At 47.5% G+C, this 20,881-nt stretch overlaps 1 protein-coding gene across 3 annotated transcripts in view; it reads right to left on the bottom strand.

Moving 5' to 3' along the window:
- Positions 1–903: 903 nt before the first annotated feature.
- HS6ST2 (heparan sulfate 6-O-sulfotransferase 2) overlaps positions 904–20,881 on the bottom strand; it is a 285,172-nt gene continuing 265,194 nt past the window's right edge. For all 3 annotated transcript variants that reach the window (XM_032428224.1, XM_032428225.1, XM_032428226.1), the window contains one exon: positions 904–4,044. In XM_032428224.1, coding sequence (XP_032284115.1) covers positions 3,159–4,044 — 886 coding nt within the window. In that variant the 3' untranslated portion in view covers positions 904–3,158. The remainder of the gene's footprint in view (positions 4,045–20,881) is intronic.

Raw genomic sequence — 20,881 nt, 5'->3', positions numbered from 1 at the left:
CTGTGAATTGTGCAAGACTGTTGAATCTCAGATCTGTACCTCTGAAACAAATAATGCAATATATATTAAGGGAAAAAAAAAGAAGATAGCAGGAGGGGAAGAATGAAGGGGGGGAAATCGGAGGGGTAGACGAACCATGAGAGACGATGGACTCTGAAAAACAAACTGAGGGTTCTAGAGGGGAGGGGGGTGGGAGGATGGGTTAGCCTGGTGATGGGTATTGAGGAGGGCACGTTCTGCATGGAGCACTGGGTGTTATGCACAAACAATGAATCATGGAACACTACATCTAAAACTAATGATGTAATGTATGGGGATGAACATAACAATAAAAAAATTTAAAAAAAAAAGCCAGTATTTAAAAGCTTACCTTTAACCTCTATCCTGTGGACAGAGGTGATAGAGAAGAAACAAAGAGCCCCATTTTTCCTTCCTGCCTGCTTTTAGACATGCAAATATCTATTTCAATAACTGTTAAATTAAAACTCACACACATTTCATTTGCACTGAGTAATGGACTAAATGTTTGGGTTCTCCCCACATCCATATGTTGAAACCTTAACCCCAAGGTGATGGCATCTGGAGATGGGGCCTTGGGGAGGTAATTGGGTCAGGAGAGTGGAGCCCTAGGAATGGGATCAGTGTCCTTCTAAGAAGAGCAACCCTTGTCTTTCCTTGACAACTTTTGTCTTACCCGAAAGAGGAGACAGTGTGAGCCCCCAGAAGGAAGCCCCCAAAGCGAAGGCCATTTTAGCCTGGTAGATTAGAAAGGGGTCATCTCAGTTCCACACCTGGTGGCCACAAGTTCAAAAGGAAACTCCTTGAGAGAAGAGAACTCGTCTGCGGTGTCGTGATGCCTAGCAGCTGCAACACTTGAAATCACGAAATTACTCAGAGTCTGTAATTTAAAGTTTATTTCATATCTGTTGTTAAATTACACAAAATCAGTGAATTGTTTGTAAAGCCACACCACTGAACGGATGTTTACAGTTGAAATCATGGGATTTATAGGATGATGACAAAAACGGGTATTTATAACATCCCTTATATACAATAATCAGTATAGACAGAGAAAATGCACGTAATCTCTGCAAGCCATGCACACCACAGCAATAACACAAAAGGTCTTCCTTTTTTTTCCCCTGTAACAGACATTTCCACTGGCTCGGGCTTCATCCTGCTTTCCAAAGGTACTTATCCGTTTTAAGAGCAAATGTTGTCAATTAAAACTAAACAAAACTGAGATACCACAGTGATCTACAGGATCTTTATTTTAAAAACACAATGTACACAAAATAGTTTCACTCTAAAACACGTTGACTTCAAGGTATGTTTGAGTTTAAAAAAAAAAAAATTCCTTTCAGTTCTTCAGTTCTCAGATTTCCCAGGACTGCAATACTGTCAGATAAAACACATTTCAGATATTGTGATACAAGCTCAGCGTCAAGAAAATTTATTTTTAAACCCAAATACGCAGCTTCTTGTCTGGCTTGTGGCCATAAGTATTACAGATGAGACTAGATCATGCATATAAGCAGCGGATTGTACAAGATGTGACTTTATCATCACACTTCTAAGCATGTCGCTCCTGAAAACATCAATGCTATTTCCAGTTGTCTTGTTGGCTCGACAGCCAGGGGGTTAGCGTAGGTCCCTACAAAGTATAGCAAAACCCATAAAATGGAAACTGCCCAGAATCACGATGCTTGCTAGCACAGTGGGTGCTAGCATCTTTCTTCTCGCCCTGCTCGATTCATAACCGATCGCCTACAAGTGTTTGTCCAGAGACTTAATATGAAATCACTCTCCTCAATGCATATGCTCCTGAGACTCAACCTCACTGCAGAATACTCTTTCTCTTCTTTCTTCAAACAAAACCGGGTAGAGGGTTAACCCAAAGTATCGAGATACAGCTTTTGGTGTTACCGAATAACTGGCTATCCTAATGCTTATTCTACCATTTTTTTTCATCTCGTAATTGTCTACAATCTGTCAACACAAAAAAGAACAAATGGGCTAGAAGCAGCCAGCCCAACTGGAAATGGCACAATAAGAACGTACAAAAAGTCAATAACAATTCATTCACATTCAGGTTCAATTCTATCTGATCAAGAATAACTTCAATATTTTTAGACACGTTATCCTGTTCAAGAGTTTCTTGATAAGGACCTCACTACACAAACATTGATAAGACAATTCTATAGAAAGAAAGTCCTGACTTTAATCCAGGATTATATATCACAAGAAACTCAGCAACACACCATTTAGATGATGAAGAAAGATTCTATAAATGGGTTATTTTGGAATGAGCACAACTTGGAGAAGCCTTCAAATGAATGAGAAGCAGCGCCAACAAGATTCCAGAATTGTTGAAATTACAGTGCCCAGAGAGCGTCTGAAAATTAGATCTCTACACTGGTATTTCACTTGGGAGAAAAGTGTTTTTGTTAACTATGAGATACACCCTGTTTAAAACCTTTAAACAGTAGAAGGTAGAAAAAGTTGAAAATTCTAAACATCTCTTAAATAAGATACGAATCCTGTTCTACTTGAAAAGCCAATATTTCTTACATAAAACTGCCCATGTTTGGGAGAGAAAAATCTTCATTTCTACAGTTTGGTAAGATTTACCATCAGTTCTTATTCCATTTAAATAGATTCCTGGTTAAAATCAGAAGAAAATAAAAGGTTTTGTGGTTAATTTTGGTTTTTTAAATGTGTATATTCCTGCTTACCCCTGGGAACAACTGTTTGCTTCCAAAAGCAAGTTTTAACAGTGTATCATGAATAATTTGGAGACGTTTCTTAGCCAAAGTTGAGTGGCCACATGTTATGTTTTCATTTTGTCTCTATAGCTAATTTAAGCATTTCTTAAAATATCGAAACAGCAATTTCTGGCGAGTCTGGTTTGGCTTTTGGATTTTATAAATACTCCAACAAACCCAAAAGAGGCAATTTAATTACATGCTGAAAGTTGTTTTACCCACGCACAGTATAACATTTAATTGAAAGGCAACTGTAAAGGCAACATCTTAACTTTTTTTTTTTAACTTCCAAACTGAAGGAAGCAGGATGTGTTTGGAAACTCTCATGTTTTAAGATTTGCCGTATCTCTACTGGCGCTTTGGGACAAGTGCGCAAAGGCCTCTGGGAGCCACTTAACGCCATTTCTCTACGCTGCCTATGTAATCATTGGTGCTGTTGCTGGAGCTGCCATCGCTCTGCTCTTGACCTGGGTTCTGCTTGTGGCTTTCACGGTTCTCCTTCTGGCTCGAATTCTGGGTCAGATTCTGAATCAGATTCTGAGTCACATTCTGATTGGCATTCAGATTTGGGTTCTGACTCGGATTCTGACTCGGATTCTGCCTGTGGCTTTGGCTCTGGCTCTGGCCCTGACTCTGGAAATGGGTCTGAAGGAACCTCCCCTTCAGAAATTTGCGTTGTTCCTGACGCTTCTGCCTAGCTTCCTGATGCTCCTTCTGCCTCATAAACTGATACCTTTGCAAAAAGAGGTCTTTTGCATAGCTGTACAATTCCATATCCAGAAAATTCAGTCCCTCAATCCGCTTTTGGATTTCCTCATTGATCTCTACGCTAGAGGCCCTAGTGGTATTGTATTGGGTAAATGGCGAAATAAAGTTCATGTTGAAGGTTTTCTCAAACAGGTACTGGGTCTTCCGCTGAAACTCAGTGAGGCCGAAGAATGCCATGTGCTTCAGATTCGATTTGGCACTTTCCAGGAGGACCTTGTTTCTTTGCTTTTCAGGCATGACGGAGAGGTTGTAGCAGCCGACCAGGGTCAGGTCGGAGAGCATGCGCACCTGGCGGTTATTGGCTAGATTATAGGGACAGTCCATGAACTCTTTTAGGGGGCAGCCAGACCAATCATCCCCAGTGTAGCAGCTGGGCAGCTCTTCGGAGGTTGGGGGCCTTCCATCACAGACGTGCAGGGATGCTTTCCATGTTGCCCCTCTCTGGACGTGCCTCCACTCACTCAAGTACCGGGACACTGGGTCTCGGAGGATGGTGATGTAGTGGAAGTTCCTATGGGCAAAGCACAAAGACCAACAGTCAGCGCTGTGGGTGACATGAGTGCAGTCAGCGAGGTGCATGGCGTATGTGATGTTCACTGATCAGTAAGGAGGGCAAAGGGGGAATGATGGTGATCTGGTAGCATTTGTCCTGTGAACTGTGTTGTAGACCACTGTCTGAGTCCTACGAGCCCGTCTGGGAAGCTAACACTTTCCCCCAATTTGCTGGTACTGCAGCTAACGAAAGTAGGCCAAGTATAGGCCCAGCACATCGTCCTTGTCGTTCTTCACTCCCTCTTCCCGCTCCTCCTGTTTCTCTTTCTCCAACCAATGACAAAACCCTCCTGACAACCTCATTCGCTTAAGCAGGCAGCCATGTTATTTCATATCCCCCATAATTATTTCATATGCCCATTAACTGATCACAAAATTCTAACCTTTCTTACTAAATATACGAAAGCATTTTCCCAATATCCAGCCTAATCAGGATACCTTATTAAAAAATAAAACCTCACTGAAAGAGTGTCAATATGATACTTTGATTCTGGCTGTTGTCCTAACATCACGGCTCATTGGTTCTGGAAGCGGCGGGCAGAGATCGGCAGAGCAGCCCGGGGCCTCCAGAAATAAACGTTGTGGTTAGTCACCGACTGAAATAGACATGGTAACTGCCAACGGCACATATGCAGGCTACCACCTCGGTTTCAGCCTTAGCTCGCGTGATAATATTCCCGGCCCGGCAAAGTTAACTCTATCCCCTCCAAAATGCTCCCTTTCTTTACCTACTGAAAGGATACCCGGGTGTCAACAAGTGTGAAGCCTCTGCCGTATGGCTATCTTCACTTTAAAGTTGCAAACTGAAAAAGTTCTTTGTTCAAATAGTGGACTAGCGAGCACTGAACCCATACGTGCACGCACGCACGGCAGGTGCACACGCACGCACCGCACCCCAGAAATGTCAAAGCCTAAGATGTGATCAGACATACTCAAGGGGAGAAACGACCCTGGGGTTGTGCTTTTTAATTAAGAAATGATTTTTTTCCCCCCACTGAGATTCAGTGGATGAAGGCTGAGGTCAAGGAAGGGCATATTGTAGAAGGAAAACAATAATGAACACTGACTACTAGCATTTCGTTTCTTACAGAAAACCTGGGGAATGGCTGGCGGCTTTTGTGAAATCTATTCATTCCCATCTGAGAGAGTGGTGGTTCTGTATGCCTGCCAAAGGGAACCAACTCAACCACCGACGGGCTGGGTCTATTGGCGGCAACGTTTCAGACCCAACCACCGACAGGCTGAGTCTGAAACGCGGTAACGTTTCTCCCGAGTCTCGGGCCTCAAGCAACTCAGGCACCCCAGGGTCTATCCTGTATGCTTCTATTCTGTGCATGGTGTTTCTTCTGCTGGGCATGACCTTCCTTCTGTGACTGGAAGATTCGAAACATCCTTCAAGTTGTAGTCCAAGTACGATCTCTCCTCTGAGAAAACGTAACCCCACCGCCTGCTGTCAGCCCTCCCTCTTCCTCTGTGGCGCCATAGTACGTCCACAGTTACTTAGCCTTTGTAAAAACCCTTTTGATACTGAACTGTGACTGCTTGTTTGTATTTCTGCTTAAACGATGTTTTCCTGGACAGGGACTCTGCTCTTCTTCTAGAACTTCTAGGGAAGAGGAGGGAGAGAGCTGGGGACCGGGAAGGCCATGCCCCATCCTACAAAAACTCTGGGGAATCTTCTAAGTGCCTTGCAAATATCACAGAAAGCTTTTTTTTTAAATTACTTTATATATTTTTTCCAGACTAAACAAGCATGGGGCACAGCAGGAGCCTCTGGGAGTGAGGATGGAGAGGGCGGAGTGCCTACATCACTGCTTTTCCTAGGACCTGACCTTGCTAGGGCCACGAAAACTCATGTCTGCGAAGACCCCTTGCTTAAGGGCCGGCAGCTTCTGGTGCCCCCGTAGCCGTTACCAACAAAGGTGACTACTATTCCCACGGGCTTCCTCCTTCCGCCCCTTGCTGTGGTATTCATTCACTCCTTCGTTCAACACATATTTATCGAGCCTTTATGCGAGGCCGGAGGCGATAGCTTAGTGGCAATTAGTCTGATTATTTGGAAAAAAAAAGAAATTTATGAAGTCCAGTGACACATTTGGATTAACCTTTCAACCAGCTTTAGCAGGCATGCATTATAATGGGGGCTGTCGGGTAGTTGAAACCCCCATAATAAAGTCACCTTCATGCTTAGCTGACAGTCCTCCTGCCCCGCCTTGTCGAACTGGTTTAAGACGACAGTGACATCTTCTGGTAAATCCTAGAGTGCAGCCCTGTGCCAGTCGGAGGCTCTCCTTCCTCAACACGCTGCCTTGTCTTTGGGAACAGATAGATCTCCACCACCAGGGTGAATGTCATGACCAGTGTTTTGGAAGCACCATCCTCACGTGGAAAGAGAGGAGGCACCCCAGGGAGGCAGAGACAGACGCTGCAGGGATGGTCATGGCCACAGAGAAATGAGAGGCGCCCACACGCACACATGTGCACACCCTGCCCGCCCTGGTGACCGCAGCTGTCCTACCCTCTGAAGATAACAGGTCCAGGGATTGCCCACAGCCCACGTATTCCAGGGAAGACAGGCCTGACTCCCAGGTTGCCTCAACGGGAAACACTCGATGCTGCTGGAAAGAACGATCCCGGGGGTGGAAAGGCTTAAAGGTTGGTGTCCGGGAGTGTCCAGTGGCCTCCCGGATACCATAGTGTGCTGGAGGTGGGAAGGCAGGTGACGGTAACACGTGGGAGGTTTGGTTGGGCAAAGGATCCAGGAGGCTCGTTACTCTGAGGAGAGAGCTGTTAGGGAACTGTCAGAGAAGCAGTCTCCCCAGCCAGGCCACCTGAAGATGTGACAGCCCAGCCCAACGGGAACGTGCCGGGGGTGGCGCTCCTCCCGTGGCCAGTTCAGTGCAAGCACCTCACGTGTGCCTGGCACGGGGTGCCCGCAGCACCAAGACATGGCATTTCGATAGAAGGTGTTCTTTATTTAAGATTATTTATTTATTAGAGAGAGAGAGAGAGAGCACAAGCAGGGGAAGCGGAAGGCAGGGGGCAGAGGGAAAAGCAGACTCCCCATTGAGCAGGGAGCCCGATGCGGGGCTCGATCCCAGGACCCTGGGATCATGACCCGAACAGAAGGCAGATGCTTAACCCACTGAGCCACCCAGGCGCCCCAACAGAATGTGTTCTTAATGGTTGGAGCAAGCACAAGGTACGATGAAAACACCTCGCTAGCCTAACAATATGGGCAACAGCTTCTGCCACTTTATTTTGAAAACAAGTAAGAATGAGAGGAGGCAAGAAGAGAGGAATGGAGTATGAGGCAGAAAGTTGAGCATGAGCAAAGTCACAGGACACAAACTAGCCTGTTGTGTGTGGAAGAAGTGCATTGAAAACCTCTTACAGGGGGTGGGGGGTGGTGCCTGGGTGGCTCAGTCAGTTAAGCATCTGCCTTGGGCTCAGGTCATGAGCCCGGGGTCCTGGGATCGAGCCCCACATCGGGGCCCCTGCTCAGCGGGGAGCCTGCTTCCCCCTTTCCCTCTGCCTGCCGCTCCCCCTGCTTGTGCTCTCTCCCTCTCTCTGACAAATAAATAAATAAATAAATAGATAAATAAGTAAATAAATAAAATCCTTAAAAAAAAAAAGAAAAGAAAACCTCTTACTGGGAATGAAGGGGAGTGGCAGGGGTTGAGGATGGAGGGGTAGCCACAGACCTGGCTGTGGAAGGCCTTAGGACCCCCCAAGAAAGGATTTAGACTTCTGTAGCTGACAGGGAGGCCCCTGAAGGGGTTTAAGCAGAGGAGCGACATGATGAAATCGGTGTTTTAGCAAGCTCAGAGGGTATGGAGTGCGGAGATGGAATTAGGGAAATTCGCCTAAGGTTACTGCAGAAAACAAGGCAAAAGAAGGAGTGCAGCCTAGAGACATTTTTAGGAGGTAGCATTAACAGACTTGGTGTCAAAATGAACACAGGGGAGAGGAAGGAGGAGGGTTAAGGATGCCTCCAGTTTCTGGAGGAAGGCCTCAGGTCCTCTGGGACACCCAAAAGAGAGTTGAATGGACAGATACAGCACTCAGGGAGTGATCTGGCCTTAAGATAAAGATGTGGCGTTAACAGCAAAAAGTAGTCATTTCAAACCATGACCGCCTACTTGCGGATCGAATTTTAATTCCACACGTGTGGCTTCAGCGCTTTGAAGACCGAGTTTAAGTACCCCGGGGTAGCCCAAGGTTTCCCTTCTTAATGCTAAATATGGTTTTCAACTATTCTGGACACTGCTTCAAGTTCCCTCACTGTCCTCTTGTTTCCCCTGAATATATTCCACTTTACTGGAACGTGTCCTCCAGGCACAGTCTGACAAGTGACAAGTAGGGACAGTCTGTCACCTCCCTCATTCTCGACACCATTTCTCTTAGTGTGGCCTCGTATATCACATTGGCCTTTTTGGCAGACATGCCATCCCGCTGACGCACAGTCAACTAAACTCTTTCATTCTTTTACACGTACACCATTTTGAAACCCAATCTACTTTATCCTGGACCTGGATGTAGTTTACTTGTGGCCCTGTTTAATTTCTTCTTGTTAGAGTAAGTCTGAGCCTGTCAAAACACATCTGGATTCTGATTATATCCCCCAGTATCTTCACCATATCTCCTTATTCCTTTTGGCAATGCTTGTATCCAGGCATTGATAAAACAGAACAAGATGCAGGCAAGAGCTGCTGGAAATCTACCTTCAGGTGGACATTACTCCGAAGGGTGCTGCTGAATGGATTGATTTAATTTTAAATGAGTGAGCCATTTAAAATGGCTCAACCCCAGGAAAATCACACTCAGCCTGTTTTGGTTAGTGGTAATGGGACAGGAATATCTTAGGACAAAACTTGTCACTTAATTAAGATGAACAGGTGTCACATCTTTAAATTGGAGTCATGACTCCCCATCAGTTACCTAGGTGAATTTAATGACCGTTGTTCAATGTGTCTGTATACCCCTGGCCCCTTACAGGCAGAACAACATGAAAGGTCAAGTCCGGGCCAACTTTTTCCTGTCATTGCTCAGTAATTGTAGAAACAACAATAGCAACCAATGAAGAGTTGTCCAAGCATGAAAACTGGGGGCCACCCTGGACTCCTTGATCTTGCTCACTGCCACTATGTGAACTTCCCCCAAGACCCTTGCTGATTCTAGATCCTAGGAGCACTCAGGTCCATTCTTTCTACCACTGCCTGGGGCCAGGCCCTTATCATTTATCTACTGGGTCACTGCTGCAACGTCCTGGACTGCCTCCCAGCCTCTGGTCTCATGCCTAGGCCCCTCCCCCCCGCCCATATGGCACACATCTGACCTGTCATTCCCTAGTTAAGACCTCTTAATCCCTATCAACTTGGACATGAAGTCCAAGCTCCTTCACACGCTAGACACAGCCTCGTGGGACCTGGTAACCACCACCTTTCTTTCCCTCCAGCCTCATCTCTATCAAGCTCCTTCTACACAAGCCTTCCTCAATCACGAGGGATTTTGCATCTCCCCCTCTGCTCCCCTGACTCTAGCTCATGTGGCAATCTCTGAAGACATTCTGCTTGTCACGGGGGGGGGGGGGGGGGGGGGGGGGCAAGGGGGGCGGGCAGCGCGTGCGACCCGCATCTAGTGGATGGCGTCTAGCGGTGCTGCGAGACATCCTACTGTGCAAAGAATTATCCAACTCCAAATGTCAATAGTTGAAAAACCCTGCTCTATTCTATATGCTCCAGGTATAGAGAAGTAATTTCGATTTCCAAATCTGTCCCAGGCAATGACCCTACAGGCCCCTTTCCTTTGGATATAGAATGCCCACTCTTTCGAATGGCTTGCATATTTTGTAGGTTACCTGGAAAACTCCAAAACTCTAAGATTGCTTCCTCCATGAAACCTTCCTTGACCTTCCTGGGCAGGGTGAAGGGCCCGTATTCCTCTGTTCCAGCTGTGCTGGAATCCTGCTATGTGCTGTGACTGTCTAGTGATCCGTCTGCTTCCTACACTGGACTCTGAGCTCTGGGAGGGCAGGGACCGCGTATCATCGATCAGTGTAAGCTCCTCTGGGCCTGGCACAATGTTTGACAGAAAATTAGTGTTTAATAAAGGACTGCTGAATGAACGTCTGCAGCAGGAGCTAATAGGAAAGGCATCTTTTTCTTTGATAAGGAAAAGCCACTAGATGTCAGTATTAAATAACAGATATACCACTTTATCCCCGTGATGGAACATTTTAAGGAGATCTAGTTATACTTAGCAGTTGTCCCTGACTTTCTGTGCATTAGCCCCACGTGAAAGAAGGCTGGAAAATTTAAGGATATTAGACGTAAGTAAATGGAGAAAAACGAGTACCATATTTTCGTTTTTAACAGTTTATCCTGCAATAAGGACCCGAGTTCTAAATCACAGCATCCTAGGCTCCTTAGAGCAAGAAGAAGCCTTTGAGATGGCAAATCACCTTGGTCAAACGCTTCTCTCTTGAGGGGGGGAAATCAAGGCCCTGAGAGAAACACGGATTTGCTCATAAGACCCACGTTGCTAACAGCCCTTGGGAATGGATCTAAATGCAAGGAGTATTCCTGGGCTGAAGGCCAATGTTTTAGCAGACCCTGCTCTGTGTCTGTTAGTTCCCTCCGACGGCACAATAAACCAGGCCGGAGAGAACCCTCATGAAGAGGAGACGTTTGCTGCCGAGAAAGGGCACAGCCGGGAGCTGGGGGCACTCGGGCCTGGTGCTTACACATGAACTCCCATCCCCACCATGGAGCTGAGAAAGAGAGATGATTTGGCCCAGTGTCACATGGCAAGTGAAGTAGGGGTGCTGCGACTGAACACATTTCTTTCTAGAACCTGTGCTCTTCCTGTCCTCGGGGCGGGACCCAAACCCAGGACTTCCCCTTCTGGGAACAAACTAACATCGTGGTTCCAGAACCAGGAGCATCAGCACCACTTAGGAACTTGTTAGAAATGCTCATTCTGGGGTCCACTCACTGAAGAGAAACCTGGGGGCTGAGACGCGGCCATCTGTATCTTAGGAAGCCCTCCAGGAAATTCTGTGGCACAGGCACACTCGCGTCTTGAGAACCACTGTCCAAGAGCACACCCGAGCTCCCTGTCGCACTCCAGACAAGCCTAAGGATGCCCACTGCTGTCCAGGAAGAGCCCAGGGCACTTTGCCTGAACAAAGCTAGGAGGACCAGGCTGTAAACATTTACTTCCCTTTTAGGCCCCTGGTTCACGAATAAGGTTTTTCCTGCACTACTCAAAGGAAAAATAAATATCAAAGCCATTTCTTTTACGGAAGAAGGCCAACAAAACCATACAAGGGAAGGTCACAGGAGTGATCAATAAAAAGTTAATTTAAGAAAGGAAACAAATTCTTAGCCCAAATCAATGAGTGAACATATTATTATACCTGTAGCTTAATTTTGTACTTTTTTTTAAGTTCAGCCTTTGTACATCTTGTTCTTGGAGGAATGATGAGTGGCGGAAAAATAGGAACCATGACTGGCGGTCCTACGCAAACTCTGCAAACGGGGAGGCATATGGGACAGTGAGTCATTAATGCCAAAGGTCTGGTCTCCTTCCTTGGTTAATGATGCCTAAACCAACGGCACAGACCCTCCCGTTGCACGTAAGTGGCTCTGGCAAAGTGAGGAGGACGGCGCTCAGATCAAACAACATTAATATGTGAGCGCAGACTAAAAGTCGAGTTAAATGAATCAAAGGCAAATAAGCCTCTGACGGGACTGGATCCCTCAAGCCCCGGAGTTGTCATTTTAACTGCTTCTCTTGGGTGACTCAGACGCTGGCAGTCCCCACAGAGGAGCTCCATCAACGTTGTGATCAGTGGTGGCAGCAGCCTCGTAAGGAGATGTGGGATTTCCAGAGGGGGTGACTTTGAAGTGGGTGGGTGCTCACTGAAATGTGTTGTGTCTGGTAGGTTTCTCAAGACCCCCTTGTGGCTCAGCGGTCGTGCATTAGCTGGTGAGCAGAGGGAGCCCTCACATTTGTGTAGAGTGACTTCTTACAGCAGTGGCACCCGGGACTTTATCTGATTGTCCCCCCAGCATGAGGGAGACCTAAGCGATCTGGACGCGAAACAACTCCCTTTACCCTTCAGATTGGTGCCGTGGGCTCGTGACAAGGCCAGGCTCTTCTGGGCAATGTGACTAGAGTCCTCGGCAGGACAGAAGCATTCCAGGAAAAGCACCTGCTGGACGTAAAAACAACTCGGAAGAGACTGAAGATCTCACCCGCCAGACAAGCCATTCAGTTCCCCGTGCACAGACGTTCCTGCTGTTCTTCACACCTCACCCAAAGGAGCAGTGCTATGTATATAAAGTAATACCTTAATTAACACCTTAATTAATTGAGCTTTTTCCTTTGGCTAAGTGAAGGCTTTTTTTTTTTTTTTAACGTGTCTTCCTTGTATTTATTTTTTAAAAAATAAATCTCTTTTTTTCTGCTCTGTGGCTCTCCCTCTGCCCCCAGTTCTCCCACCTTCCAGAAGGGTCAGCCTGGTGAGGGGGAGCTGGCCTGGCTAGCGGAGGAGGACCTTCTGCCCTGTGGCCCCAGGTAAGGCTGGGCCTGCAGCTGTGTGTGTGTGTGTGTGTGTGTGTGTGTGTGTGTTCTGAGGGCACACTGGAGTGATGGACTTTCGTTAAGCAGAAGGATGTTTTTCTAAGCCATTCTCCTCTTTCTTTCACCAAAGAGCAAAATGATGTTTCCTTCTTTGTCAAAAAGGAAGAAAAGAAGATTTCTAATGCCTGTAGATTCAAACCCAACGTGAAATTCTTCACACAATCAGTCCTGGTGGTATTTACTTCTTTTTTTAAAGAAATCTAGCGCCCTTCCTTCCCAAAGCCCAGTCGGCTCCCAAGTACGTAAATCTAAGGACTTCTGCAAACAGTGAGAAAACAGAGTTCTTTAACAAGATGTGAAATTCCAGGCTTTATGACCCATAGTCACCAGCCTTCACCCAGGGTCCACTCAATTGCTTGGTGGCATGAAAATCTCTGCAGCTTACACTGCCCCCCGCCGACATGTTTTGCATTCTCAAATTATTCTGTGCGTCTCGGCTCATTAATACTCAGTGTGTTTTTGAGGTGTAAAGAAGTTTCAGAGAAAAACCCCCTTCAGTGTGTAGATGAGGGAGTGGGGCCCCATGAAGGGATATGCTCTGCTCACGTCACAGGAAGACCCATTCTGCCTTGCATTGCAAGACACGCGTTTACTCAATCCACAATCAGTGTACCATCTCTGGGTGACCTAGAAGTTGCCATAATTAAAGCTGTGGGCAGAGTAGTGAGGAGGCCATATGTATACGGGCCTCTGCTCTCAAAGAGCGTGAACTTTAGTTGGGGAGACCGAAGCAAAGTTCAGTGGGGGGCGGGGTAAAGGTTGAACATAGTGAAGCACTAATTGTGTCATACAGGGTCTAAGTGCACAATGAGGCAGAGAGGAGAGAGGTTATCGTGTGCTAGAGTCATCAAGGAAGGCTTCGTGGAGGAGGAGGAGGAGGAGAAAGCTGCCCAAGCCCTAAGGGATAGAAAGGATTTAAGCAGGTGTGTGGTGTGGAGGGTTGGAGGCATTCTGACACGAGCAAACAGCATAGCAGGGGGGATGCTCAACAGTGTCTGAATCAGTGGGTGTGGGCCAATTGCCAGGCATTGTGCTGGCCGATTTCTCACAGAACCCCACTACGTAGGTGCCAATGCCCGCCTTCATTTTAGGCCCAGTGTATGCACTGATGAAGAGGGTCCGTTCTCGAGCTGGACCGTCCAAGATAGCCACCGGCCCCCTGTGACTGTTGAGCCTCTTGAAATGTGGCTAATCCAAAAGAAGTTGGACACTAAGATTTCCAAGCCTGAGGGGGAAGAGAAAATATCCCATTAATTAATTAGGATTTATGCAGCTTACATGGCTGAGATGATAGCATTTTTGGTACATTGGGTTCAATACAATTTATTATTAAATTTAATTTCACTCTATTTTTTCACTTTTAATGTGGCTACTAGAAGATTTAAAACGACAAATGGGTCTTCCGTTGTATTTCCGTGGGACAGTGCTATTCTATCCATAGCCAGACTGCCTGGGTTCAAATTCCGGCTCTGGTGGGCCTGGGCAAATAACTTAACCTCTCTGTGCTTCTGTTTTTCTCATGTATGGCCTGGGGGAAAACCATAGGGTCTCACTGAAGATAAAAATTACACACACACACACACACACACACATAAAGCTGTCAGAACCGTGCTTGGAATATAACACTCCGCAGATGTTAATTAATAGGATTATTGTTGTTGTTATACAGGTAAGGGTATTCAGCTAAAAGGTGTTAATTGAACCTTCCTAAAATCACAGAGCTAGGTAGTGACCGTCTGTCAGGTCTGTATGACTCCTGAGCCCAAACTCTTGCCCACCGCCCTGGTCGATGCCCTGTTTTGGGTCTGCACCTTCACTAGCAGGGCGGTCTGAGCCATCGCACAAGGGCACCACTGGCCTGTCTGGAGCAGAAGTTCAAACCAGGAGGTACCAGGGCCACCTGGGTGGCTCAGTCGGTTAAGCATCTGGTCTGCCTTTGGCTCAGGTCATGATCCCAGGGTCCTGGGATCGAGCCCCGCATCGGGCTCCCTGCTCAGCAGGGAGCCTGCTTCTCCATCTCCCTCTGCCTGCCGCTCCCCTTGCTTGTGCTCTCTCTCTCTCTCTGTGTCAAGTAAATAAATAAAATCTTTAAAAAAACAATCTATAAACCAGGAGGTAGCTGAATATGCCAGGATGTGAAGGGAGGTGCAAATCTCGTGGGTTCTGTAGGGCCGTTACTAAGCCTTAGGGATGGAAATGGCCACATGAGACATGGGGGCCAGGGCGAGGGGTCCAGCTGGTGACCATTCTGGCCCCAAATTCCCATTGCGCAGATGAGGAAACCAGATAGCCAGCTCCCTTGCCATCCCCAGATGGTGACAAATCCGGAGACACATGCAATCATTCCTTTAGGGACCTTCACGAAGACAGGGAATCAAGTAACAGGGCTTTTCCACATGGTAGACAGTCAATAAATACCACCGAAGGGAATTCTGAGCAGACGGTAACCAGTTGCACTCACTCACCTGGGCCTGCTGGACATGTGCTGTCTGGGAGGCGGCCACCTCAAGCGTGCTTTGGAGAAATCGTTAGAGGAAAATGAGTCAAGACAAATGCCGGCTCTCAGCATTGTGCGATTTTCCAGAACAGCGTGGAGGGAAAGTTTCCCCCTAAATGAAAGCTGCCCTTCTCGAGCCCCGGGTTGATTTTAATGAGCTCTAATATTGTTTTAAGGCGCTGAGAGAGATGAAGTGTAAACCCTGGCTTTTGGGGTGGGGGGGGAAGTAGATCTCGTTAACCATTTCAACTGGAAAGAACTGAAGCCATTCAGAATTTCACGGGCTGGCAGGGTCGTGCCTCCTTTCCCCTGGGAGAGGTTTTGCTGCAGGTATTCAGGCTGCAAAAGGCACAATTATTGGATAACATCGCCGTGCTGTATGTGTGTGGAAATAAGCGTTACAGCCTTGTTTCTTTATCATGATCACACTGGGAATGGAAAAATAACGCACTAATCCCACCCCCCCCACCAACCCCTCTACCCGCAGAAGAATCTGGTGTCACGTTGGAGTGAGTACAAGAAGGGGCAGAGAAGCCACGAAGATCCTGCCTGAGCAGAAGGAACTTGTTTAAAGGTTAGGTTGGCGCTAAGAGCTTACAAGAGTTCTCTAAGTTCTGGGTGTCACTGGGTTTGTTTTTCATGGTGTCGAGAGACTTTGGAGAGCCGTATTACCCCTTTCGGGCAAAAAGAGAACCTACTGTGGAATTGGTGGTGTGGCACTGGGGAGCCCAGGGGCCAAGTGTCATCCCTATCTCCTCCCAGCTCCTACAGGTTGCCAGTGAGTATCATATGGGAATGTCCTGAGTCCTAGAGAATATTTTTGTACCTGTCCACAATGTGACAGAGTGGAAAAACATAGTACGGGAAACCCAACAACTATGCATGTTGTCAAATCTACGCCACGGTTCCAGTTTGGCTGGTGAAAGCGGAAACATCCCACCATTTTTGATGGAGCAGAAGCTCTTTTTTTAAAAATGGCGCTTCACGGGGCGCCTGGGTGGCTCAGTCGTTAAGCGTCTGCCTTCAGCTCAGGTCATGATCCCAGGGTCCTGGGATCGAGCCCCACATCGGGCTCCATGCTCCACAGGAAGCCTGCTTCTCCCTCTCTCACTCCCACTGCTTGTGTTCCCTCTCTCACTGTGTCTGTCTCTGTCAAATAAATAAATAAAATCTTAAAAAAAAAAAAAAAGGCGCTTCATAAGCACCATCTTGGGCAAAATGGGGCCCGATTTTCTGAGAAGGAAAAGAATCATCTTCGAGTCACGGTGGGGAGCAGGTCACAGAGTAGGGAGCCATGTCCCATGTGTGTAAACCAGCCCACCTGCTAGAAGGCAAGGCCCCTGTAAAGGGAACTGATGGAGGCCATGTGCAGACGAAGGCAACAGACCCATAGTTGGCACAGAGTAGTCCAATCGTTTTACCAAAGAGAACACCCAAGCCCAGAGATAAATACGGGCTTGTCTGGGGTCCCCTGGCCAGCCTGTGGCAGAGCTGAGATCCAAAACTAAGTCTCTGATTCCTTCCCCAGGTTTCAAAATTTCATGTTCGAGGTGACTGACAAATAAGAATCAGCTTCAGGAAAAGGCAACCCCTCTGGGTGACCCTCACTCATGTTCCACTGCAAGATTGGAAAGCCATAAACAAGGACTAAAAGTCAAGAGAGATGTCTGACTTGGATTTTCCAACTTAAGGTAAACCCTTGGGGGTGACACCACCCTCTGACTCTTCCGTTAATCATTCACTCTGAAGACATGTCACTGGGGAGTCAGACTCACTAACGTGCTGCATGGGTCACCTCCACAGCCTTCCCTTCTGGCTTGGCTTTTCTCCCTGGAAATGAGGTTAATTCTCTGAGATAGTGACCCACGGTAAGTTGGATTTAAGGCCACAGATGATTACTCTAAATGACATTCCCCTTCCCACAGTGACTTTTCAGAAAGGTCATCTGAAGAAAAGCACTGGTATCACTGGGAGAAGGAGAGAGGGAGGACGGGAGGGAGAGAGGGAGGGAGGGCTAATAACAATCGGAAGATTCATGGGACATGACGAATGGCTCACTGTCCTTATATTTTTAGTTCCTCACACAATCCCTCTAAGTATACAGGACAAAAAATAGAACTACCATTTTACAGAGGAGGAACCTGACCTTCAAACAAAGGAAGTGACTTGCCCAAGGATACGCACCTTGTCGGCAGTGGGTCTACGTAGGACCAGAACCCGGGTCTCCTAACTCCCGATTCGATCTTTTCCTCGTGATTCTCTGCTGCCCGTTAAGCCCCCAAAGGATATCTGAACAGTCCATTTCTCTTGTTTTATCTTTCTAACCAGGCTGTACATTCCTCTCGTCTCTCTCGGCACTGGGCCCAGCTCCTTATGGGAACACAGACTGGTGGGTCAGCTGACGGAAGGTCTACCGTGAAGCTTTGGAATTGGCCGGGATGCTCCTTTTTGCCCTGTCCTATGGGCCCCAGTGTTGGCCTTCCCCGGCCAGGAGAGACTGTTGCCCACATGAAGCCACCTGAAGGGTGAAGAAGGCCCCTTCCCCTCAAACATTTCCCCCCTGAGGCCTGAAATCCCACCCTTATTATTTCTTTTGTCCTCCATCCCCCCGTCCCGCATCTCCCCCTTCCTCCAGCCTTTCCCTGCCAGACTCTTTCTGCTTTCTGCTCGAAATCTTAGATCTAGAAAGAAAGCGCTTAGAGAGACTCCTTTTCATCAAGGGGTCTGCTACTTGGCACCACCAGAAGGATTTCCATTTTGGAGAGGCTTTCCCTGAGGAGCAAGGCGAGTCCTCTTCACTTACGGGAGGATTCCTGGCAGCAGCCGGGCCAGCACTAAGGGGCAGGTGCCTTCCTGAAATCCCAGCAGCTAGGCAACTGGCCACTGGGGGCCGGGGAAAGTCACAACCAGGATGCCTGATCGTTTCTGCTCAAAGAAAGCACGGGAATTGAAAATGAGGCCATTGGGTGACAGTTTTGATCAAACGTCTTTTCCTTTTCAGAATCATGAATCAGTCAGGAACACACTAAGTTAAAACAAGGTTTGATCTCCCTAAAGCTATTTTTGAAATCCTGTTGTTCCCCTAACACACCTCCTTCCATTGAGCATTTCACGAGTCACGGTGTTACTAGAAACGGGTGCGGGAGAACACACCGACCTTCACCTTGTGCGTGGTGGGAAGAATGTGTTGACAGTTGAAATATGGGCAGCTACCTTTCCGAGAGGCCAGTGTGGCTGCATTTCGGTGAAAAAGCACCCGGCAGGTGACAAGTGAGTCACCTCCGAGGCTCTCCAATAATGCAGAATATTTAGATTTCTCAGTTCGTTCTCAAGGATTAAGGAGCTATTATCCCAAGCCTTTTTGAAGGCATAACACCCTCTGTCTTCTTCTAAAAAGTTCTCTGTGGCAAAGATTCTTTTAAAAAAGCACCTTTTCTCCCTCTCTTGTTAGAGCCTGCCAACGTGCCAGTCCATTTCATAGATGCAGATATTACTGCTCAGAGGGGAAAGGTCACACAGCTAGTAGGTGATCGAGTTACATACGTCTGAGACTCACGTCTAGACATCCAGACTCGTTTTGCTACCCCATGCCACTTTGCTCATTTATTCGAGAATGAAAGGAATGTTGCTCGCAGCAGTGCAGGGCTTTCTGCAACGTCCTGCGGGGTGTGCAACAGGGACCAGCCGTGTGGGGTGGCAAGATTTTCAGGGGTGCTGGGGAGCACAGCCCCTCCCTCTCACAGTTGGCCAGGAAACCAAAACGTAAAGTTTACTCCTTTGGCTTAAGGATCTGCCCTCTTTGTGTGCGGCGGGGAGAGGGGGAGAGGGTCCTAAGTTGCGAAGACTTAGCAGTCATTTAGATGGGGGCGGCTTTAATAATCAGCTCCCGCACTGCGGAGGTGGAAGAGAGTGTGCAGAGACAAGCACCGGGTCCTGAGGAAGGAGAAGGAGGCTGAGAACAAAAAAGGAGGACACCAAAGGCAGATTTGGCTGCCTTATAATTTTGCTGGGGCTGAAGACCTGTCAAGAGTCTCTGGTTTAAAAGTCAATGTGAAGCAAAAATAGAAAGGGTAAAGCACAAGGCTTTGCAGAGAAAATTAGCAGACTGAGTTTTAGGTGAATAATGGCCATGATTTATGGCTCAGTTAATGGTCCAGTTGTATGTTCCATCCTGGCGCTGGCCCCCTGCACACTGACTCCCACACTCCGCACACCAGACTCCTCCTCTCTGTGCCTCATGCCTTTGCTTCTGCTGCCCCCACCAGGCACAACATCACCTGTTCCTCACTACTCCCCTCTCCAGACAGGGCTGGAGGGCTGTCTTCTCGAGGCTTCCTTCCTCCTGATGCCCACAGCTGAGGCAGCCATGCCTTCCTCTGAACCTCCAGAAAGGATTGTCTGGACTCTCAGGGGACCCCGTTCGTGTGATGTATTCGTGTCTAAGGGTTCTCTTCCCTCCAAGGCTGTGGGCGCCTCTTTGTATCTCTTCTCCTCTCCTCCTGGACCAGCTTAGTTGGCCCGGAGTCTCGAGAAACAGCCAGCCATTGATAAATGCTTTGCAGTTAAGAGCTCCGTCTCTGGAGCCAGAGAGTTCTGGAAGCCAGCCCCAGCTTCTGTACCTTAGTGCAAATGACTTAAGCTCTCTAAATCTTGGTTTCCTCATCTGCAAGCACCCACTTCCCAGTGGTGTGCTTTTTTCAATGAGATGACCCATGCAGAGAGAGGGCTTAGCACGGTGCAGGACGCTTAGGTCTGCATCCCACAATGAGTGGCTGTTAATATTATTTTTTTCTCTTACTGAAATGTGCAATCCCCTCAGGCTCCCTTTATCAATAACCCCACAGAGCCGTTTTCCCAGAAGGAAAGGGAATCGTGGCGGGGGGAGTTGTTACAAGCCCTGACTCCCACTATTTTTACAGTGACATCTACCCCCCATCACCATGCAGGGAAAGACAGTAACTGGTTTCAACTTGAATCCAATATTTCTGTGGCCCGCACACCGAATGCCGCCAAAGCCTCCGTTCCCTGAGCAGTGGTTTGTGGAGATGGAATAGCGGCAGTTTTTCATTTTCCAGAGTCCACTCACCCTTCCAAGAATCTAAATGCCTCATTGATTCATAATACAGTGCATAAAGATTTCATTTTTCCTGCCCACAGTGATACATTATGGAGGCAATCTGTTTTGCCACTGAAAAGTTTGCTTAGTAGAAAAATTTGGAGTTTTGACATTCAGGAAATTACAGTCATCTGTAAAACACGACTGATATGCCAAGGCTAACATTTTCATTGCACTCGCAGAGCCAGAATAACTACGGTAAAATATGTGTTGCCCCACACACATTTTGAGATCTTTTACGGAAACATTAGCACCGAGAACCCCTCCCCGGGCTCCAGGATTGTAATGACTGTGCGATCCACAGGGATACCGCCATTGACCAAACCAAGACTCTGGTTCTCAGACAAAGCAATGGCCCGACGCTTCTGACCCGGGCTTGGGTTGGAGGCTGGAGCTATGGTTTTGCGTGCCACCATGTTAGGCGTGAGAAAAACCCGAGAAAAATGAGTTCCAAAATTCCACCTCCCTTGTGGAATTGTCAGGCAGTCGTGAAAGGTAGAGCGAGCAGCTGAAGGCTTACAATAGAGAAATCAG

The sequence above is a fragment of the Phoca vitulina genome, unplaced genomic scaffold (genome assembly GCF_004348235.1).
Source record: "Phoca vitulina isolate PV1807 unplaced genomic scaffold, GSC_HSeal_1.0 scaffold39, whole genome shotgun sequence".
Lineage (NCBI taxonomy): Eukaryota > Metazoa > Chordata > Mammalia > Carnivora > Phocidae > Phoca > Phoca vitulina.
This window is presented reverse-complemented; position numbering and strand designations above follow the sequence as displayed.